At 35.2% G+C, this 20,128-nt stretch overlaps 1 protein-coding gene across 8 annotated transcripts in view; it reads right to left on the bottom strand.

The window, feature by feature from the left end:
- The window catches only part of PCNX1 (pecanex 1), a 168,823-nt gene that overhangs the window by 42,619 nt on the left and 106,076 nt on the right, over nt 1-20,128 (bottom strand). For all 8 annotated transcript variants that reach the window (XM_040477561.1, XM_040477563.1, XM_040477562.1 and 5 more), the window contains 7 exons: nt 17,776-17,929; nt 15,156-15,188; nt 11,832-12,003; nt 11,017-11,127; nt 7,832-7,923; nt 938-1,047; nt 445-550 (listed from right to left, as the gene is read on the bottom strand). In XM_040477561.1, coding sequence (XP_040333495.1) covers nt 445-550; nt 938-1,047; nt 7,832-7,923; nt 11,017-11,127; nt 11,832-12,003; nt 15,156-15,188; nt 17,776-17,929 — 778 coding nt within the window. The remainder of the gene's footprint in view (nt 1-444; nt 551-937; nt 1,048-7,831; nt 7,924-11,016; nt 11,128-11,831; nt 12,004-15,155; nt 15,189-17,775; nt 17,930-20,128) is intronic.

Here is a 20,128-nt window from a genome sequence, read left to right as displayed (position 1 = left end):
CACACACACACACACACACACACACACACACACACACACACACACACTTTTCAGGTTGCTCTTGAGAAAGAAAATACACTAAATGACTAGCAGATGATTTACAAGGACATAATTAACAACAAGAACACCACAAAATCTGATTTATGTTAATACCCATCTTTCAAATCCCAGTTTAACCTGAACAGGATTAAGAATTCTATAAACAATGAAATTACTTCATTTCACCTAATCTGAAAATGAATGTTTAGCACACTGTTTTAATTACATAGAAACAAACTTGGAGGAATGAGCATTTCATTAACAGGTTAAAATCTGACATAAAGGTAATCAACAACATACAACTATACAAACATTTTCTCCCAGTTACAAAAGGCCTTCATGAGACAACATGATGAACTGTCTAAACTTTACATATTTCAGTGATTGTAAAAAGTTAAGACTTACAACAGAATTTCTAAGTTTTTCAGGCAGTGGATCTTTTACTTCAGACAGAGGATCTTCTGGATTTTTCTCTTCTGTTTTTGGAAAAATCTTAGATTGCACCAAAGAGCTTGAAATTTTAAAAAATGAAAAAATAATAAGAAATACATTCATAACCTGAAAACCAGTACTTAAAGGCAAATGAAACTTATGATAAAAAATGAAGTGTTTCAAGTACATTTAGTCATTAGCAAATGAAAATGCCTAAAAAATTTAAGATGTTATAAATAAGCATACAATGAGAATATTTTTATTAAAATATAGTTTTAATACTTTTTAGGAAAGAAAACGCTAACAAATATTCTCAGCCAAATTGGCTAGAATGTTCCAAAGTTAATATATTTGAAACTTAATATAGATTAAGTGAACGGTACTTTGACAAGGCAGTGGGAAAGTTAAACTTGAAAGAAATGTGAACTTATGTTTCTTTAATTCGGTAACCATTGATTTTACTTACAAAAGTACAGAGGGATCACTGCTTTGTCGACTGAGATGATAGGATATTGCCACTAATAAACCACAAAAAATGGAGAAAAGTACTGGAATATGCTGGCCATCCCAAGAATCCTGTTGGGGGGAAAAAAAAAGTTTCACAGAAAAATCTGCTTCTCACTTATCATCTATCATACAGTCCTTTTATGTCAGTATTTTGGAGGAAGATAATTAAATTGAACAGAAACTTGTCAGCTATATTATTAATTGCATTTTATTCCACATAAATTTAGATTTATTATTTTTTAATGAGCTAGAATCTAGCTAACTAGATCACCTTCAGATAGGAATAATACATTTGCTTCTGCTATGTCCTCCTGTCCAATTCTTTCATATTTTAAGTGGTATTAAGCTTATGGTAAGCTATGTTCTCCCTTTAGAAATACAAAGGAACTTGGTATACCACATGTTTGATTATATATAATAATAAATCAGGGAAAAGGCAACAGATTGTACAACACATTAGGTACAGAAGAATATTCACACTGGTGTGCTTTTGTCCTGATATCTTTGCTCATAATATGCCATTATATCTTCCAGAAAGTTGAGTAGGCATTCAGTGCTCTTGAATAATGAACTCCATATTCCCCATAATAAATAATGCAAAGGCTAGCTTCTAAAGCCAACCAAACGTGGATGTGGATATGTCATGTCATATCTGCTCACTGCAATTATCTCTGGAGTCTACTGGCATGGGAATTGGCAGACAGTAGATAATACTGATGAAAGGAATAGTTAGAAGTTCTTAAGTATGGCCTATGACGTAAACAGCACTCTATTCCTTCTTTCTCTGGGGATTCAAGAAGGGAGAATGGTAGGAGTGGAAATCCAAATTGTATTTTATTATACAACTTGCTTCCCCCCACCCCATTTAATAACAGTCTTGAAAATTATTACATAACATACAGACCTTTTTTAACGGCCACATCAAAATATCATTATCATCATATTGAACATTATGTGTCAAGCCCCATTCTTAGATCTATGCTAAGTATTTCTTAAACAATTCTCACTACCATCCTTGAAGATATGTTCTATTGCTCCCCAACTCATAGGTGAGAAACTTAGGCACTTCTAGAGGATACAAGTAATTTGTTAAGTGGTAGAGCCAGGAACTGAACCTCCAGATTCTGGATTTGCTGAGAAGGAAGTTAAACAATATAGAAGAGTTTGAGAATGCAAGAGAGATAAATACATAAGGAAAAAAAGAAAAAGAGAAAACAAAATGTATGTAAGAATAGCATTTGCACAGTGATAATAAGGGAAACATATGAGGTGTACAAGAGAGATAAGGAAGACCATAAGGGAGAGAGGTGGGGCGAGAAGTGAAAGATAAGTTAAGCCTACAATGGCCATAAAGCACAGTCCATGGGTAATACCTAAAATTTGACAAAATATAAGAAGTGTGAGTTAGTTAATTAAACATAGGGAGGTAAATACCAAAAGAATCAGCTCAAAGAACTGAAAGTGGTAACTCTGAGGCAGGGATAAACAGGTAGGAGATTTTTGTTCCTAGAGATAAGTCTTGTAGAAATACCTGACTCTTTGAAATACATACAAGAACAACTTTACTGAACATTAAATCTAGGGGTGCCTGGGTGGCTCAGTCGGTTGAGCGTCTGACCCAGGCACCCCCAAATTTAGCTTTTAATGAGCTAAAAAGTTCAAGGAAAAATGGAAGAGTAACACAAGGAAGCAGAAATCAGAAAATAATAATGTAAAAGTCCATATTAATGAATAGATAAAAAGGAAAACCATTTCTAAAGGCATGCAGTGATGTCTCCCAATGTGTCTAACTGCCTAGAAGCAACTACTGTTGTCAATTTCTTGTATATTCTTCCATAATTACTCTATGTCTATACATACAAGTCATTGGTGTATGTGTGTGTGTGTTTTAATATTTTTTAATGTTTATTTCTGAGAAACAGAGCACAAGCGGGGGAGGGGCAGCAAGAGAGGGAGACACAGAATCCGAAGCAGGCTCCAGGCTCTAAGCTGTCAGGATAGAGCCTAACGCGGGGCTCAAACTTGTGAACTGTGAGATTATCACCTGAGCCGAAGTTGGACACCAACTGACTAAGCCACCCAGGCGCCTGTGTGTGTTTGTGTGTGTTTTTAAAGCACAAAGGAAACATCCATTTTGGGGCATATACCTTCCTTCTGATTAAAAGAAATACATTACCTTCCTTTTTATTGAAAACACACACATACACTCAAGAAAATGTGATATATATAGATATATATATATAGATATATATATAGATATATATAGATATATATATAGATATAGATATATATATAGATATATATAGATATATATATAGATATAGATATATATATCTCACACATTCAGGAATATTATTCAACCTTAAAAAGGAGGAAAATCTTTTCATTTGCAACAACATGGATGAAAGTGGATGGCATTATAATAATTGAAATAAGCCAGACAGAGAAAGGCAAACACTGCATGGTGTGTGTGTGTGTGTGTGTGTGTGTGTGTGTGTGTATGTGTGTGTGTGTGTGTGTGTGTGTGTGTGTTTTAACAAAAAGTGGAATTTATAGAAACATAATACAAAAGTGGCTGCCAGGGATTGGGATGTGGGGGAAATAGGGACAGGTTGGTAGAAGAGTGCAAACTTTCAATAAAGGTCTAGATGGAGGGTGCCAGAAATGAGTGCAGGTAAAAAGGTATGAACACTTCCAGTTATAGGGTAAGTCATGAAAATGTAATATAAACCATGGTGACTGTATTTAATTTTTTTTAATGTTATTTTTGAGAGCGAGAGAGACAGAGCATGAGTGAGGGAGGGGCAGAGAAAGAGGGAGACACAGAATCTGAAGCAGGCTCCAGGCTCTGAGCTGTCAGCACAGAGCCCGGCGTGGGGCTCAAACCCACGAACCGTGAGATTATGACCTGAGCTGAAGTTGGATGCTTAACCAACTGAGCCACCCAGGCGCCCCTGTGGTAACTATATTTAATAACACAGCATTGTGTGTTTGAAAGTTGCTAGGAGAGAAGGTCTTAAAAGTTCTCATCAGGATATACATTAAAAAACCTTTGTAACTGTGTGCTGAAAGATGTTAACTTGACTAACTGTGGTGATCATTTCACAATACATACAAATATCAAATATACATTGGAAACTAATATAATGATATATGTCAATTATACCTCAATTAAAAAACTAAATAAAAATAAACAAAATCTTTTTTTAAAAAGGATAAGGTCTAAGGCTCTACTGTGTAACAGGACTAGACCTGATAACACTGTATTATATCATTGAAATTTGCTGAGAGTAGAACTTAAATGCTCTCACACACAAAAAAGATATGAGGTGAATAATGTATTAATTAACTTGATGAGAGAAATCTTTTCATAGTGTGTGTGTGTATCAAATATCACATACACTTTTAGTAGCTTACAATTTTGTCAATTATACTTCAATAAATCTTGAAAAAAAACAAATGGTTTCTCTTGAAAATCATTCCATATTAGCACCTAAAACTCTGTTTTAAGTCTGCAGGTTTATTGTAATGGGTGACACCTAAAAGTAAAATGTCTAGTAGAAACACCACATCCAATAACGAAGGAAAATAATTTATCTTCCTGCCTGCCTTTAGGATACAAGGTTCTGGTTTGCAGTTTTCTAATTGCTAGATAATTATAGTTAAACAGCCCTTTGTGCGCTGGGCTAGAAAAGTTATCGCACTGCTGTGACTGCAACTTCTAAATAACGACTCAGTTTCCAAAACAGGACTCAAAGCACAGATCTAAAACCTTTACACCAGGATGGTTTACAGGCAGTACACCTGGGAGAAGCTTGCATTTGGATTTCCTTGTCTCTAATTGCTTCCTGGGATTAGCCCCATCAAGTATTTCCCTCTCTACTGGGTTTTCCCTCTCTCCTTATAAATGTAATCAAGTCTTAGATCTTTCTAAAAAATAAAAACTTGAGGGGTGCCTGGGTGGCTCAGTCAGTTAAGCATCCGACTTTGGCTCAGGTCATGATCTCACAGCCGGTGGGTTGGAGCCCTGCATCAGGCTCTGTGCTGACAGCTCAGAGCCTGGAGCCTGCTTTGGATTCTGTGTCTCCTTCTCTCTCTGCCCCTCCCCATGCTTGTGCTCTGTCTGTCCCTTAAAAATCAACATTAATATATATAAATAAATAAATATAAAAACTTGGAAACAACCTCCACTATGTAAAAATTTCCCAACTGTATTTTAGAAAGAGTATCTTACAGGGCACCTGGGTAGCTCAGTTGGCTGAGTATCCAACTCTTGATTTCAGCTCACTTCACTGATTTCAGTCTGTGGGATCGAGCCTCACTTTGGGCTCCGTGCTGAAAGCAGGAAGCCTGCTTGGGATTCTCTCTTTGCCCCTCCCCAGCTCACGTGTGTACGCATTCTCTCTCGAAAAAAAAAATTTTTTTTAAGCTTTTAAAAAAGTATCTTACCTTAATCCTTAATATTTTGCAAACTCAAGCTTGTATTAATCTAGCTTCCTCTGCCAAAACACCAAAGAAGCTGTTTTATTGAAGTCACCCATCACCTATTAACTGCCAAATGCAATAAAAGCTTTTTTTCAGACAATATTGCCTCTGAAGTGTCCTTTGTGGGATTCTGTTCTATCCATCACTTAAATACCGGCATTTTCCAGGGTTCTATTTGCATCCATTTCCTCGTATCAATCCAGGTTAGCAGTCTTTTATTTACACTTTAATGAATTCTAAATCTTTTAACCATTACCTCAAACCTCTCCACATATCACTTCCTACTATGCATCTCTAGATACCCCATAAATATCAACAAATAAATGTGTCCATATACGTAAACAACCACCTTCCTTGCTAAACTCAAAGATTTGTAATCTTAGGCACAAGTATCTCTGTCTAACCATTTGTTCAAGCCAGACCCTACCCAGAAGTCATACTGGACCCTCTTCTTTTTTCTCATTATCCATAGAGTCCCTAAATATATTCACTAAATCCAATTTTAGTTAGGTCCCTCTTAATTTCAAGACTGCAACACAACTGACCCACTTCTGATCCTTCCTGCTTATATTTCAATCTCCTTCACACCAGAGACCAAGTAATCTCTCTGAATTGCAACACTGATCATTTCTTTACCTTACCTTGAATATTCAGATGGCCTTTCATTTCCACCCCAAAATGTTCAGGATAAAAGAGAGTTCATAATGCAGCCAGTGCTTTCCTTTCCAGCCTTACCGAAAGCCATCTTTCCGCATGTACCCAAACCTCCAGCAATTCCAAATTATTTGCTGTTTCCTGTACATAACACACTTTCTTTACAACTCCATGGCTCTTCATCCCTTGTCTCAACTAACAAATTTCTATTTGTCTGCCTTTGGAAAATTATCTCTAATCCCTTTTGACTGAATAAGGTAGTATCTTAACTTCTGTACCTGTACCACTCTGTTTTCATAGCCTTCCTCATCCTCTACTCAAAGTGCTGGCTGACTCATTAATCATAGCTAACATATAAGCAACTTAAGAGCAGGAAATGGTGTTTAGCACAGTACTGGGCACACGGTAAATACTCCCTAAATGCAAATGAATAAATGATGCAAGAAAGGATACCATGAGGCACTTTTCTTAGTCCTTGCAACCCTATCATTCTCTGATTATCTTGCATTAATTATAAAAAAAATAATAATAATGCCATGGGTTACGAGTTGTGTACAAGAAATCTGGGGCACCTGGGTGGCTCAGTCGGTTAAGCATCAGACTCTCGATTTCAGCTTAGGTCATGATCTCACAGTTCGTGGATTAGAGCCCCACATTGGGCTCTGTGCTGACAGTGCGGAGCCTGCTTGGGATTCTCTCTCTCCCCCTCCCTCACTGCCCCTCCCCCCACCTCAAAATAAATAAACTTTAAAAAAAATTTTAAGAGTTGTTTACAAGAAATTTAAATTTTTTATGTTTACAACTTGGTGATAATCTTCATTTAATTTTATTTATTTTGAGAGAGAGAGAAAGAGAGAGCATGAGTACACAAGCAAGGCAACAGCAGAAAGAGAGGGAGAGAGAGAGAATCCCAAGTAAGCTCCTCAGTGGCAATGCTGAACCTGATGCGGGGCTGGATCTCACAAACCATGAGATCATGACCTGAGCTGAAATCAAGAGTCCAATGTGCAACTGACTGAGCCACCCAGGTGCCCCTGATGGAGCTAATTAAGGCTCATCCAGATCCTTCTAAACCAGTAATGACATTAAATTTCACTGCATAAATTTTTACTGGAATTATCTTAAATTGCAGTCCTCGTGCTTGTGCCTACACATTTTAAGAAATCTTGATATGAACAGTAGTTACATTTTGTATTTTGTTATTACCATGCCCACCTTTACCCCAGACCAACCTAGTTCTAATAATGTTTCGAATTTTGACCTATAATTACCGTGTGGAAAAGGATTTTTTTTTTAAATAAATGTTTATTCATTTTTGAGAGAGAAAGCATGAGTTGGCGAGGGGCAGAGAGAGAGGGGGACAGAGGCTCTGAAGTAGGCTCTGCGCAGACAGCAGTGAGTCTGATGCAGGGCTCGAACTCATGATCCATGAGATCATGATATGAGCTGAAGTCAGATATTCAAATGACTGAGCCACCCAGGCACCCCCAAAAGATTTACTTTTAATAATGGGTAACTATGAAACTGCTTTGGAATTCAAAGTAAATGAGAATGAGAATAATATTCAACACGTGAAGATCATGGAAATTAATGCTAAAGTGGTCTGAGGGAGCATGGGGAGAGGGAGGCTTAAATCATTATTAGTCAATTTAAAACAATCTCCATAAAGAAAAATAGCCTTAAAGACAAAATCATACTACAATGTACCACTCACCTTTAAAGCCCCATAACACAATCCATACAGTAAGGCTACCGCCACAATGCTACAGATAAAACTGTAAAGGGCTGCAAGCAAGCTTGTAGTGGCTAGAGGGGAAGGGAAAAAAGATTTAGTATTTTATAAACATTTATGGAAAACACATCTGAAAAGGTCACTGAAAAATATTTAAAATGGTATAATGTTGACTACAATGAAATATCTACTCATTTCACTTTTAAAAATTCAGTTATGTCATCCTATCCTTTCCAGAGATTTTGAAACGACAAAGATGTACTATCCACAATTTTTGATACAAGACAAAATATATTCACCTTGTAAGTAATGAAAATTTACACATGGCAGAAGAAATTGGATCTATATTATGCTTCAAGAATGTACCTTATTATTTAGAGAAGTATGGGAAAATGAAGCTTGCAGAGGCCTAAAAAGGAACTGGTGATATATTAGGTATTCACTAAAACTATTAGTCTCTGTAAACAGAATGTGCATTACCCAAAGAAGTCAATTTATATTCTCATGTGTTAATTCTCACAAAAAAGTACAGATATGACTAATTACTAACTAACTAACTAACAACTAACAACAACAACAACAAATAGATCCACCTCCTCAATAAGTGGTGCTGGGAAAACTGAACTAAGTGCAAAGAATGAAACTGCACTACTCTCTCACACCATACACAGAAATAAGCTCAAAATGGATTAAAGACCTAAATGTTAAGACACGAAACCTTAAAACTATAAAAGAAAACATAGACAGTAGTCTCTTGGACATCAGTGTTAGCAGTATTTTCTTGGCTCTGTCTCCTCAAACAAAAATAACAGAAGCAAAAATAAACAACTGGGACTACATTAAACTAAAAAAGCTTTTGCAGAGTGCAGGAAACTAACAACAAAACAAAAAGACAACCTACTGACTGGGAAAAGATATCTGCAAAGGACATATTCGATAAAGGGTCATTATCCAAAATATATGAGGAACTTATACAACAGAGCACAAAATGGGAGAAAAAAAAAGAAAATAATTCAATTAAAAAGTGGGCAGAGAACCTGAAGAGACATTTTTCCAAAGAAGATATACAGATGGCCAACAGACTCATGAAAAGACATTCAACATCACTAACCATCAGGGAAATACAAATCAAAACCACAATCGGGTATCACCTCACACCAGGCAGAGTGACTAGTATCAAAAAGAAAAGAAAGAACCAGCGTCAATGAGGATGTGAAGAAAAGAGAACCCTCGTGCAACTACTGATGGGCTATAAATTGGTGCAGTCGCTAAGGAAAACAGTATGGAGGTCCTTTAAGGAATGAAAAATACCATAGGATCCAGTAATTCCACTTCTGGGTATTTACGCAAAGAAAATGAAAACACTAATTCAAAAAGATATATTCACCCTTATGTTTACTGCAGCATTCTTTACAATAGTCAAGATATGGAAGCTATCTAAATGTGCATTGACAGATGAATGGATAAAGAAGATGTGTGTATGTATACTATGGAGTATTATTCAGCCACAAAGAAGAATGAAATACTGCTGTTTGCAACAACTTGGATGGATCTACAAGATATTATCCTAAGTGAAATAAGTCAGACAGAAAAAAAATACCATAGGATTTCACTCGCATGTAGAACCTAAAAAACAAAACAAACAAAACACAGAAACAGACTCGCAAACACATAACTGGTGGTTGCCAAATTGGGGGAATGTGCAAAATAGGTAAAAGGGATAAAGAGACAAACTTCCAGCTAGAAAATAAATAAATCACAGGGATGAAAAGTACAACATAGGGAATATAGTCAATAATATTGTAATAACTTTGTAGAGTGACAGATGGCAACTGCATTTATGGTGGTGAGCATTTCTCAACGTACATAATTGTTAAATCACTGTGTGGTGCACCTGAAAGTAATAATAATATTCTATGTCAACATACAACTATGCTTCAATAAAAGATTGAAAATTTTTTTTAAAATTCTGTTCTTACAAGTGGAAAAAATAGGTCCAATGGAATTACTAATAATAAGGACTAGGGAATGGCTAAGATAGCTTTTATTTTTAAAATATAGATAAAATATAGATTTTTGTTAATAGTGATTTTACATAGTAAACATTTTTAAAACACCTACAGGAAAAACTTTTCTTTAGGAGATATTTAAAAAACTAACACCTTGCACAACTTTGTAACCGACCATATAATGACTACTATAAATTACCTACTCGAAGCCCTCTCCATACCCTAAATACTGAAACTGTCTTCCACCCATTAAGTTCTGCTGAAATTCACACTCCTTCAAAAATTTTTCGAAAACTTAAAAAATGCCCTAGGTACATATCAACATAGGAAATGCTTAGTTTCTATTTAAAATTTAAGCCACAACAACATTTTATCAACATAAAGAAGTCTGAAGAGAAATGGACCATAAAAGTTACAGTAATTTCTTACCCTTTCAATATGTTTTCCCTAGTTGTCCACTCATCTTTCAAGTAAAATTTTAAATGGTTAAAATAAATAACAATGTATTTTAACCACAGTGTGTGCCAATAAAATTATTTTCAAGTTCTGCAAATCATTACCTATTTCAGGGTAATACTGGCATGGTCTTTCTCTTTTTCAAAATAAAGTATAAATGTAAGAGGGGAATAAATTTCTAAGTATATCAGTTCACAGCCACATATTCTACTCTAAAAACAGATACTTCTAAAAATCTTATCTAGTTAAATACTTTTACTAAAAGCAGCTGGTTTTGATGTTCCCATTCTAAAGAAATAATAAAGCTCTGAAACCATATTCAGAGACATACCAAATATATACACTAGTTCAAAATACATTGGCATGTGTCGGGGTCAATCCATTTGGGATAGATAACTTTTAAATATTTCATACATCTATACAGATTCTACCTAAACTCACTACAGCTTCTAGTTTTTGACAATAGAACGCCATCACTTCTTACAAAGTAACTCCGCTATTCCTGGATCTTTCAATAAAGTGGCAGACTTTACTTTTTTCTATCTACAAATTAATTCCTGCTCAGTCTTTATCAAATAAATGCCTTTTTTCTAATTGAAATTCTAAAATGAAAACTGGAAAAGTATTTTAATGTTCAGTTTATTACTTAATGACCTGTAAAAGTAATACTGTAACCTGTTGTGTTTAAAAGGAAGTACTCACCATTACCACCAAAGATATGAATATCCAATTGTTCACAAAGGTACATAACAAACGTATTCACCTGAGGCAGGAGACCAATGAAAAACACTATTGGGAAACAGAGTGTAAACACTACAGAAGAAAAGAAAAGCATATTAAAAACAGTATACACATCCATCCTTCTGTTCATTTTAAAATCATAAAATGATTTTAAAAATCCAAAATGAATATAAACTACTAAGCAATTTTTAAAAAGATACCATTTTAAGTTATTTCTCTCTGCATAACTTCTTGTATTTTAAATAATTTTTTTCTTTTTTTTATTTAAATGTTTGTTTGAGAGAGAGAGAGAGAGAGAGAGAGAGAGAGATAAAGAGAGAGAGAGAGAGAGAGAGAAAACCCCCGAGCAGGCTCTGCATTGTACACTGTCAGTGCAGAAGCTAACACAGGGCTCGAACCCATGAACCAGGAGGTCATGACTTGAGCTGAAATCAAGAGTCAGACCCTTAACCAAGTGAGCCACTGAGGCACCCCTAATTTTTCAATGGCAAAGAACAGCTTTTAAAGTTATTTCAACCATTTTCATATAATAGTAACCTGCAATACAGAATCCAAAGGAAACCTTCCATTGCATCTGTTTCAAGAACAAAAGAATTAGTATAATATGTGTTCATCATTAATTTTTTTCATTCATAATAGCCCTACAGTTTTGTTCCTCACTGAGAAAATTATAATAAACAGCAAAGTAAGCTTCTTAAAACCATTTTACCTATTTATCAGGGAACTGTTTGTATACAAATAAATTAGTGTTAAGATCTGAAATTAAGATGACTCACCTATAACTAAATCCCTGGCTGATATCAGCACCAGTGGATTAGTGAAAGTTATTCCATATAATTTGAACTTGGTTGTAGTAAGGTTTCTGCTACCATAATCCAAGAGCCAAATAAGACCACAACACAAACAGAAATAAACTGGTCTACTGTAGGCAATGATACGATTATGGCCCTGAAAATGATACAAAAACAAAGTCAAGTTAATTGATTTTAAGAATCACAACCAGCTAGTGAGACCTGTGATGGCTTATATTCTAAGGATTCAAAATGCATCCATATGGAAGCCAAGTTTCTGACTGTGGCAGAAGGGAATTACAAACATGGGAAGGAAGAAGAATCAAATGAACCCTGTGATACTGGGCTGAAATTCGAGGTATCGGTACGAACTTATTATTATTTTTTAATTCAATAGTATTTATTTATTTTTTTAATGTTTATGTATTTTGAGAGACAGAGAGACAGAGTGCGAGCAGGAGAGGGGCAGAGAGAGAGGGAGACACAGAATCCAAAGCAGGCTCCAGGCTCCGAGCTGTCAGCACAGAGCCCGACGCGGGGCTCAAACTCCCAAACCGTGAGGTCATGACCAGAGCTGAAGTCGGACACTTAACCAATGAGCCAACCAGATGTCCCTGAAGTTATTATTTTTAATACACACATAACTAAGATATAAGATGTGTGTATACATCTATGCATGCACATATGTATATACATAAATATATTTCCTAGCTTTATCCAGAGACGACCTAAAAGCAATGGCATTCAAGTAATAAAAATTACTGGCATCAAGATCTTAGTTAAAAAAAAAAAAAATTAATGCTTATTTTTATTTTTGAGAGAGAGACAGAGACAGAGACAGAGCGTGAGCAGGGGAGGGGCAGAGAGAGAGAGAGGGAGTCACAGAATCTGAAGCAGGCTCCAAGTTCTGAGCTGTCAGCACAGAGCCCAATGTGGGGCCTGAACTCACAAACTGTGAGATCATGACCTGAGCTGAAGTTGGATGCTTAATCAACTGAGCCACCCAGGCACCCAAAATCTTAGTTCAGAGATAACATTATTTGTTAAAAAAAAAAAAAAAAACAAAAACAAAAACAAAAAACCAGGCCTTCACAGAGAAAAGGCTGATTTTGGGCTAGGGTTAGGGAAATTATAAGATAAGCCTGGAACATATTATTGTGAAAAGGAAGGAAGTACTTAAAGAGTGATAAAGATATGTCAAAGGGACAGAAAGGGCAGGTTGGTGAACTCCCAATGGCCAGATAAGGAACAATTTGTGCATCAAAATAAATAATATTACTAACATTATTGTCCACTGAATAAAATATGAATCCATGATTCCATACCAATACAAGTAAGTAAAGACAGAAGGGAAAGTTCTTACAGTAAGAAATCCACTAATGTGGAAGGAATGATGGAATTAGAAAACTACTACTTGGCAACCATCAAATGACAACTGATTCAGACAAGAAAAATCAGTAAGATTTTTACTGAAAACAAGTAGGTAGAAGTTTTCCAGGGCAAGGAGACATATATAAAGTCTCTCTATGAGACACATATTAACTCTAGAAGAAAAACAGTAACATTATAAGAAGAAGCCGTTCTCAAGGGAGTGGGAGGAAATTTTGTCCTTCAGAGGCAAAATTTGTCCCTAGAGGACATTTGGCAATGTCCAATGACCAATGACCAATGTCATTCTGGTTGTCACAGGTGCGGAGTGTGCTACTGGGATCTAATGGGTAGAGGTCAGAGATAATGCTACACATCTGATAATGCACAAGACAACACCCCTCCCTCCCACCAATTCTCAACAAAGAATTATCCAGCCCCAAATGTTAATGCTACAGAGTTTGAAAAACCCTGCAGATACTACCCTTAGCCAAAATATGAAAGCACACTAGTGCTAACATCACTAGTAAAAGGATAAATGAACATCATGTGCTTCCTGATACGAGGCACTGAGAAGAACGTATCATTTTCATAATTTTCCTTTCAAAAAAAGCAAGTCCTATATCTAATCAAGAAGAAACATCGGATGAACTCAAATTAAGGGATGGTCTACAAAATAGCTGGCATGTACTCATCAAAAGTGTCAATATCGTGAAAGACAAACACATACTAAAGAACTGCTCCAGATTAAAAGAGGCTAAAAAGAACAAATGCAAAATCAGGCATTTTCTATTGCCAACCGAGTCAACAGGAAACACTGGAGTAACATCTGTAGATTCATACATAGTATTCTATCAATGTTTAATGTCCTGATTTTAATAATTATATTGAATTAATAATACAAAGGAATGCCTTTGTTTCTAGGAAACATACATGGCAGTATTTAGAGGTAAAGGGACGTGTGTCTACAATTCACTCTCAGAAGTGTGTGTGGAGCCAGGGGGGTGGGGAAGGGATGGAGAAGAACTAGAAAGAGAGTAAGTAAATATGGGAAAATGTTCACACAGGGATCTGGATAAATGGCATCAGGAATTCTTTGCATAATCCTTACAACTTTTCCCTAAATTTCAAATTACGTCAAAATTTGAAATTAAAAACAATGCTGCCATATATCAATACACTTCAAAAGCCTTCTTACAAAATATTAATCAGTTGAAAGAAAATTATTTGCCTCCTTGTTTTGTTCACCTACACTCTATTAAGTATTCCAGTGTATGGGTAGAAATAATATTCAAGAAAGAAGTATCATCATAAACCGTTCTTGGAGTCTGTTTTTGAACTACTTTAAAGAGAATGCCCTTTGGACTTTCTAAGTATTAAATAAATACTCTATGGTGAGTTCTAAAATTGGATCATACTTCACAAAAAATACTGTATCAGCTAATACTATTTTTCTAAAGTCACAAAGTGAATAATAAGGTTTTTAATCTCCTCAGAGTCCACAGGTCTAAACACCAGATCAACGTATTACTTCTTTCTTCTTCCTCCTAATGGCTACCTAAGCAAAATAATGTACAGTTCCCCCTTCTTCAAAATTCTATTTTTTAATACTTACTCATGATTTATTCTTCACAATTTACTAAATGCAAGTTATGAAATAACTAAGAGTTTTATGAACTATGTCTACCTGATTATCTCCTCCTGAAACAGGCTGTCAGAAAATGAATTATTATGCTCATTTTCAAACTAGATTCAGAGTCCACAATTACAATGCCATTTTACTTCATGCTAATACATCACCTGTATTTCTAGTAGAATGTCAAAACTTAGATGAGAAAATAATAACATAAATCTTAATTCAACCTGACATATAACCAAAAAAGGGGGGGCTTTGATAAATGTTAGGAAATTACAAATGACAGGCATATTAGAATGACTTACATGTCTGGGAGAAGACGAATCTGGTTGAACACTCTAAAAATGAAACAAAAGACAGATTAGAGTACTGAGGTCCTGATAACTTTATAAGCAACTTTCAAAATGCCTGAAATAATTTCAAGTAAAATATTCCACAGGTAAGAAATGACGTATATTAATTCTGTTGAAATATCAACAGCAGATGAAATATCAGCTCCAGATACTGGTGTCACTGTGGTATCAGAAGAGATCTCAAATCTTTCCAGACTCTTAAGCTTATTGTGGTTCATTAATAATTTGCATCGAGCTTAACATTACTGGGATGGCATATGGTAGATAGGTCCATCTTACTCCTTGGCTCATTACCACACTTATGTATAGTTAAGGTACAATGCTTTCTTATATGACACCACTCCATTCAGGAAATAAGAATTCTTATAAGAATTCTAGTTCTGTCCACAAGTTCCAAGCTTACTAAATAATTCCATAGTATTTGTATTAAGTATATTATCTGCATTTTCAAAATCATTTTCATTTTCAAAATCATCAAGTTAAGCTGTCTCCCTATAAGAGATTTTATCAACTTTCCATAAAAATGTTCAAAAGGTATTTTGCAGCTACTTCCCAAACCATGGCTTTTCTCCCAAGTTCCAGTTCATTTCCAATAGCATGCCAAACAATTTCACTAGGATGATCTCTTACCACCCTACAACTCTACAATGGACCAAGCTCACTGAGTTTGCCATGGCCCTTGGTTGGACAGGACACCAGGTAAGCTCTAAACTCTTTCAATTCCAACATCTGGCCTCTAAAAGTCTCTGTTCCAGTCCTTCTGTTTATGATATTACTATGCTTCTAGTCAACAGACTTTTAAAATCTAAAACACTTTTAAAATCTCAGTCATCTTTTACCTTTCCATATCTAACCAGATTAACCTGAGAACAGTGAACAAAGTTAACGTGGGACAAGAGACACTGAAGCAAGAATTTAAATAGTTTAAGGCAATAAAGGGATGGATTATAATGGTTAAAATGAGAATAAAGGCCAGAAATTTTGACAGAGAATCACCAAACTTAATCAAAGGGACTTGGTTACTTGTTATTACAGACTGAGGAGTAAGGGATAGAGGCTTTGGGATTTGGAGTCAGTACACTATTGTCAAAAGCATAGGAGCTGGGAAAGAAAAACATTTGTCAGAAGATGATGATGTGCTATTTTTACAATGTGCTCTTGGGGTGCCTGGGGGGCTCAGTTAAGGGGCCAACTTCGGCTCAGGTCACGATCTTATGGTCCATGAGTTCGAGCCCCGCATCAGGCTCTGTGCGGACAGCTCAGAGCCTGGAGCCTGCTTTGGATTCTGTGTATCCCTCTCTCTCTGCCCCTCCACCACTCATGCCCTGTCTGTCTCTCCCTCTCTCCCTCTCTCTCAAAAAAATAAACACTGAAAAAAATTTTTTTTTCTTAATGTGCCCAAATGCCTCTTAGTATGCCGAACTAACGCTTGTGAGAAGGATGAAGACTGTGACACATAAATCTAGACATAATCCATTCAAAGGGGTAACAAGGTAATAAAAAAGTGTGGCTTCACCGGCAAGGAGTTGCAGGCTGAAAAGAGGGCCAAATAAAACCCTAAAAAATTCTCATAAACTAAGAAGTAGTCCAAAGACCAAAGAAGCATCAACAAAGGTAAAGTTATCTGAAAAGTATGATGATCATCAGAGTAGCATAAAATCACAGATCAACAATGAGGATAATATAAAAATGGAAGATATTATTCACAAGGTACTAAATGATACAGCACTCACAAAGAATGAAGAATGAGAAAGGACATAAATTTAGCAATTAGAGATTATTAACTCATACACACTATAATAATTTCAGTAGTGCAATGAGGAAAAAAGTATGGATGGGTCTTGAAGAAATGGAGCAGTTGACACAGGCAGCTTATTCTAGAGGTCTGTCTATAAACAGAGAAAGTACAGCTGATGGTATAGACAGGGCTAAACAAATAGTTTTCAGGACGGGGGAGAAGTTCTGCCTGTTAGCATCTATTGGGCAAATAACCAATACAAGCAAGGGTTTTTCCTAGCTCAGAAAAAAAGCAGACAGTCCGCATTGACAATCCACACTGATTTTGCATGGAAGGTGAAACATTAGGTATTTGAGGCTTCCATTTTTAGAAAACTTAAAATTAATAACATTTGGCACTTTAGACTTACTGTTTAAATAGCAAAGGGATACCAATCTTCTGCTTTCAGTGTCCCAAAGAATATATATACTAGTCTTGACATTTCTCTATCTAACCGATGATGGATTTTAATAAATTTCACCTACAGAAGACTTAAAATATTGGGAGAGGTGGTGTTGGCATTTTTAAAATGAATTTCAAGAATGCTAATTCTTATTTTTAACAAATGCCCAAATATTTTAATACCCTTGCCAAAAAAAATAGTTCAAGGATACTTCATTTACATATCATTATTTTTTAAAGTTCGTATGTCCTTTGGTTCCCTATCTGATGTAAACATCTAGGGAAAATAAATTTAAAAATTAATATCTTACTATAATGCATGAATGATACAAAACCTCCGCCTTTTATCACAAATATCACTCCCTAGTCGGAAAACGAGAGAGATGCTGGTACCTTAAGTAGCGAGTATTGACAGCTGGCTATCACTAGGCAGAACTGGAAGACCCAGATATCTCTGAAGAAGCCTTGTATGAGAAGAACAGATCCCAAAAAAGCCACAAGAATAGCCAGGATGACAGCTAACACATTTTCCAGAATCTCACGATTTCTGTGGACAGAAAAATATACAAGTAAGTACATCATCAATGTAAGAAAGTAACTAGAGCGAAAAAAGGGAAGACCTCAATAACGAGTTGATACTGTCCTCGCGAACATGTTTTTTTGGTGCTGATTTTGAATAAAGTTTTGGATCATACTGAAAAAGAAACCAGTTTGTGTGGAAAATTAACACAAAATCTTATGTGCAAATAAAGCACGCTACAGTAAATTGTGAAGTTCTAATCATAATGCATAATTTTAATTTCTATTTTAAAAGTTTACTCGTAACACCTGTCACATTTTCTGCTACATTTGTGGCCAAATAACTAACCAACCTGAATAGCAAATAAAAGGAGACACACAAACAAGTTTGAAAAACAAAATCTCAAAACAGTCTCTAGAAAGTTAAATTGAAAAGTCGTTTTATAGGACAAAGTTTGTAACCACATTTTGACACCAATTGATTTCATTTTCCACATCTCGAAATCATCTGAAATAATCTCAAAACTAATTTACTAGAATTACTTCTATACAAGCTATTACATATATTGAGAATGAAGACAGTAATAAAAACCACCAATGCTGCCTCTATCAAACCTGCTGAGACAGTTCCAGATTTTATTAAACTGATGCTGCAAAGAAACAGTATGATGACCCAGATACTATATATAGCAATGGAGAGGATTTTTATATGTCACAGCAAAAAAGAAGAATCTATCTCAATTACTTCTTGGGGAAATTATATTCACAAAATGTTAAATATTTACTAAAAGTCTTATTTTTAAGAATCATTTACTGACATGGGAACACGCTCAGTACATTCACTATGCAAAGAAAGCAGGACACAAAACTATATGTATAGGAAGATGTACGCTGTTATTTAAAAGAATACACATATGGGTTAAAAAAGACGATATATCAAAATGACACTACTAACAATGGTCTTCTCTGGGTGGAAGGATTATGGTTTGCCCTTGTTGTCTTAAAATCTTCCTGCATACTTCATTTTCTAGAATGGGTAAAGAAATCTCTTTATAATCAAAAAAAATTTTTATTGTTTTTATTAAGTCAATGCCATATTTATAATCAACTGACCTAAAAAAATTAACAAGTATCTCTGTACTAGGTTTGTTTCATAGTTCTCTCAGATTAAAACAAGTTCAATAGTATTTTCAAATCAATAAACACTAGTATTTTCATTTGTTCTTATATGGCAGTTGTGGAATTCTAGATTTGTCAAATCCAATGATCCTTGGCCCTTCCACTACATTACATACTGTTTATAGTTCTCGTCACTCAACGTGTGCTCCCCTTCAGTCTCTGCTAGTTTTAAATTTTGATGAATCTAATTTACCAACTTACTCTTTTACTGTTTTTGGTGTCACATGTACAAAATTTTGCCTAATTCAAGGTCACAAAAATTTTTCTTCTACTATGTTTTGTTTTTTTCTAGGAATGTCATTGCTTTAGAGTATACATTTAGACCTAGGATCCATTTTGAGTTAATTTTTATAATTTTATAATATGGTACAATGTAAGTATAAAAGGGTTTTTTTCATATGAAAATCCAATGGTTACAGCACCATTTGTTGAAAAGCCTACCATTTCTCCACTTAACTGATTTGGGATATTATTTTGATGCCATTTAGGCCTGGAGTTTTTTTTTTTGTGGGCAGGTGTTTATCTACAATTTCTATTTAATAGATATAGTACCATTAAGGTAATGTACCATTCAGAATGAACTATGATGATTTATACCTGCCAAGAAATTTGTACATTGTCAAGTTTATTCACATACAGCTGATCATAATATTCTATTATCCATTTAACACCTGTAGAATCTGAAGTGACATCTTATCTTATTCCTGTTGCTGGCAATTTGCACTTTTCTCTTCTCTTTTTTTTCCCTAATCAGCCTTGCTAAAGGTTTATCAATTTAATTGAGTATTTGGTTTCCTCCATTTTTCTCTATTGCTTTTGTTTTCTAGCGGATTTCTGCTTTGTTCTTTGCTATTCTCTTTCTTTTGCTTACTTGGGCTTAGTGTATCCTTCTTTCTCTAGTTTCTTAAGATGGAAAGTGAAGTCAATGAATTGGCCTTTCTTCTTACTTAGGGCTATAAATTCTTCTGAGTAATGTGTTACTGTCAGCCCCAATACTGTGACATGTTGTGTTCATTTTTATTCAGTTCAAAATACTTTCTAATTTCCC

This window comes from Herpailurus yagouaroundi, unplaced genomic scaffold (assembly GCF_014898765.1).
Source record: "Herpailurus yagouaroundi ecotype Mexico unplaced genomic scaffold, PumYag 141, whole genome shotgun sequence".
In the NCBI taxonomy this organism is placed as follows: domain Eukaryota; kingdom Metazoa; phylum Chordata; class Mammalia; order Carnivora; family Felidae; genus Herpailurus; species Herpailurus yagouaroundi.
This window is presented reverse-complemented; position numbering and strand designations above follow the sequence as displayed.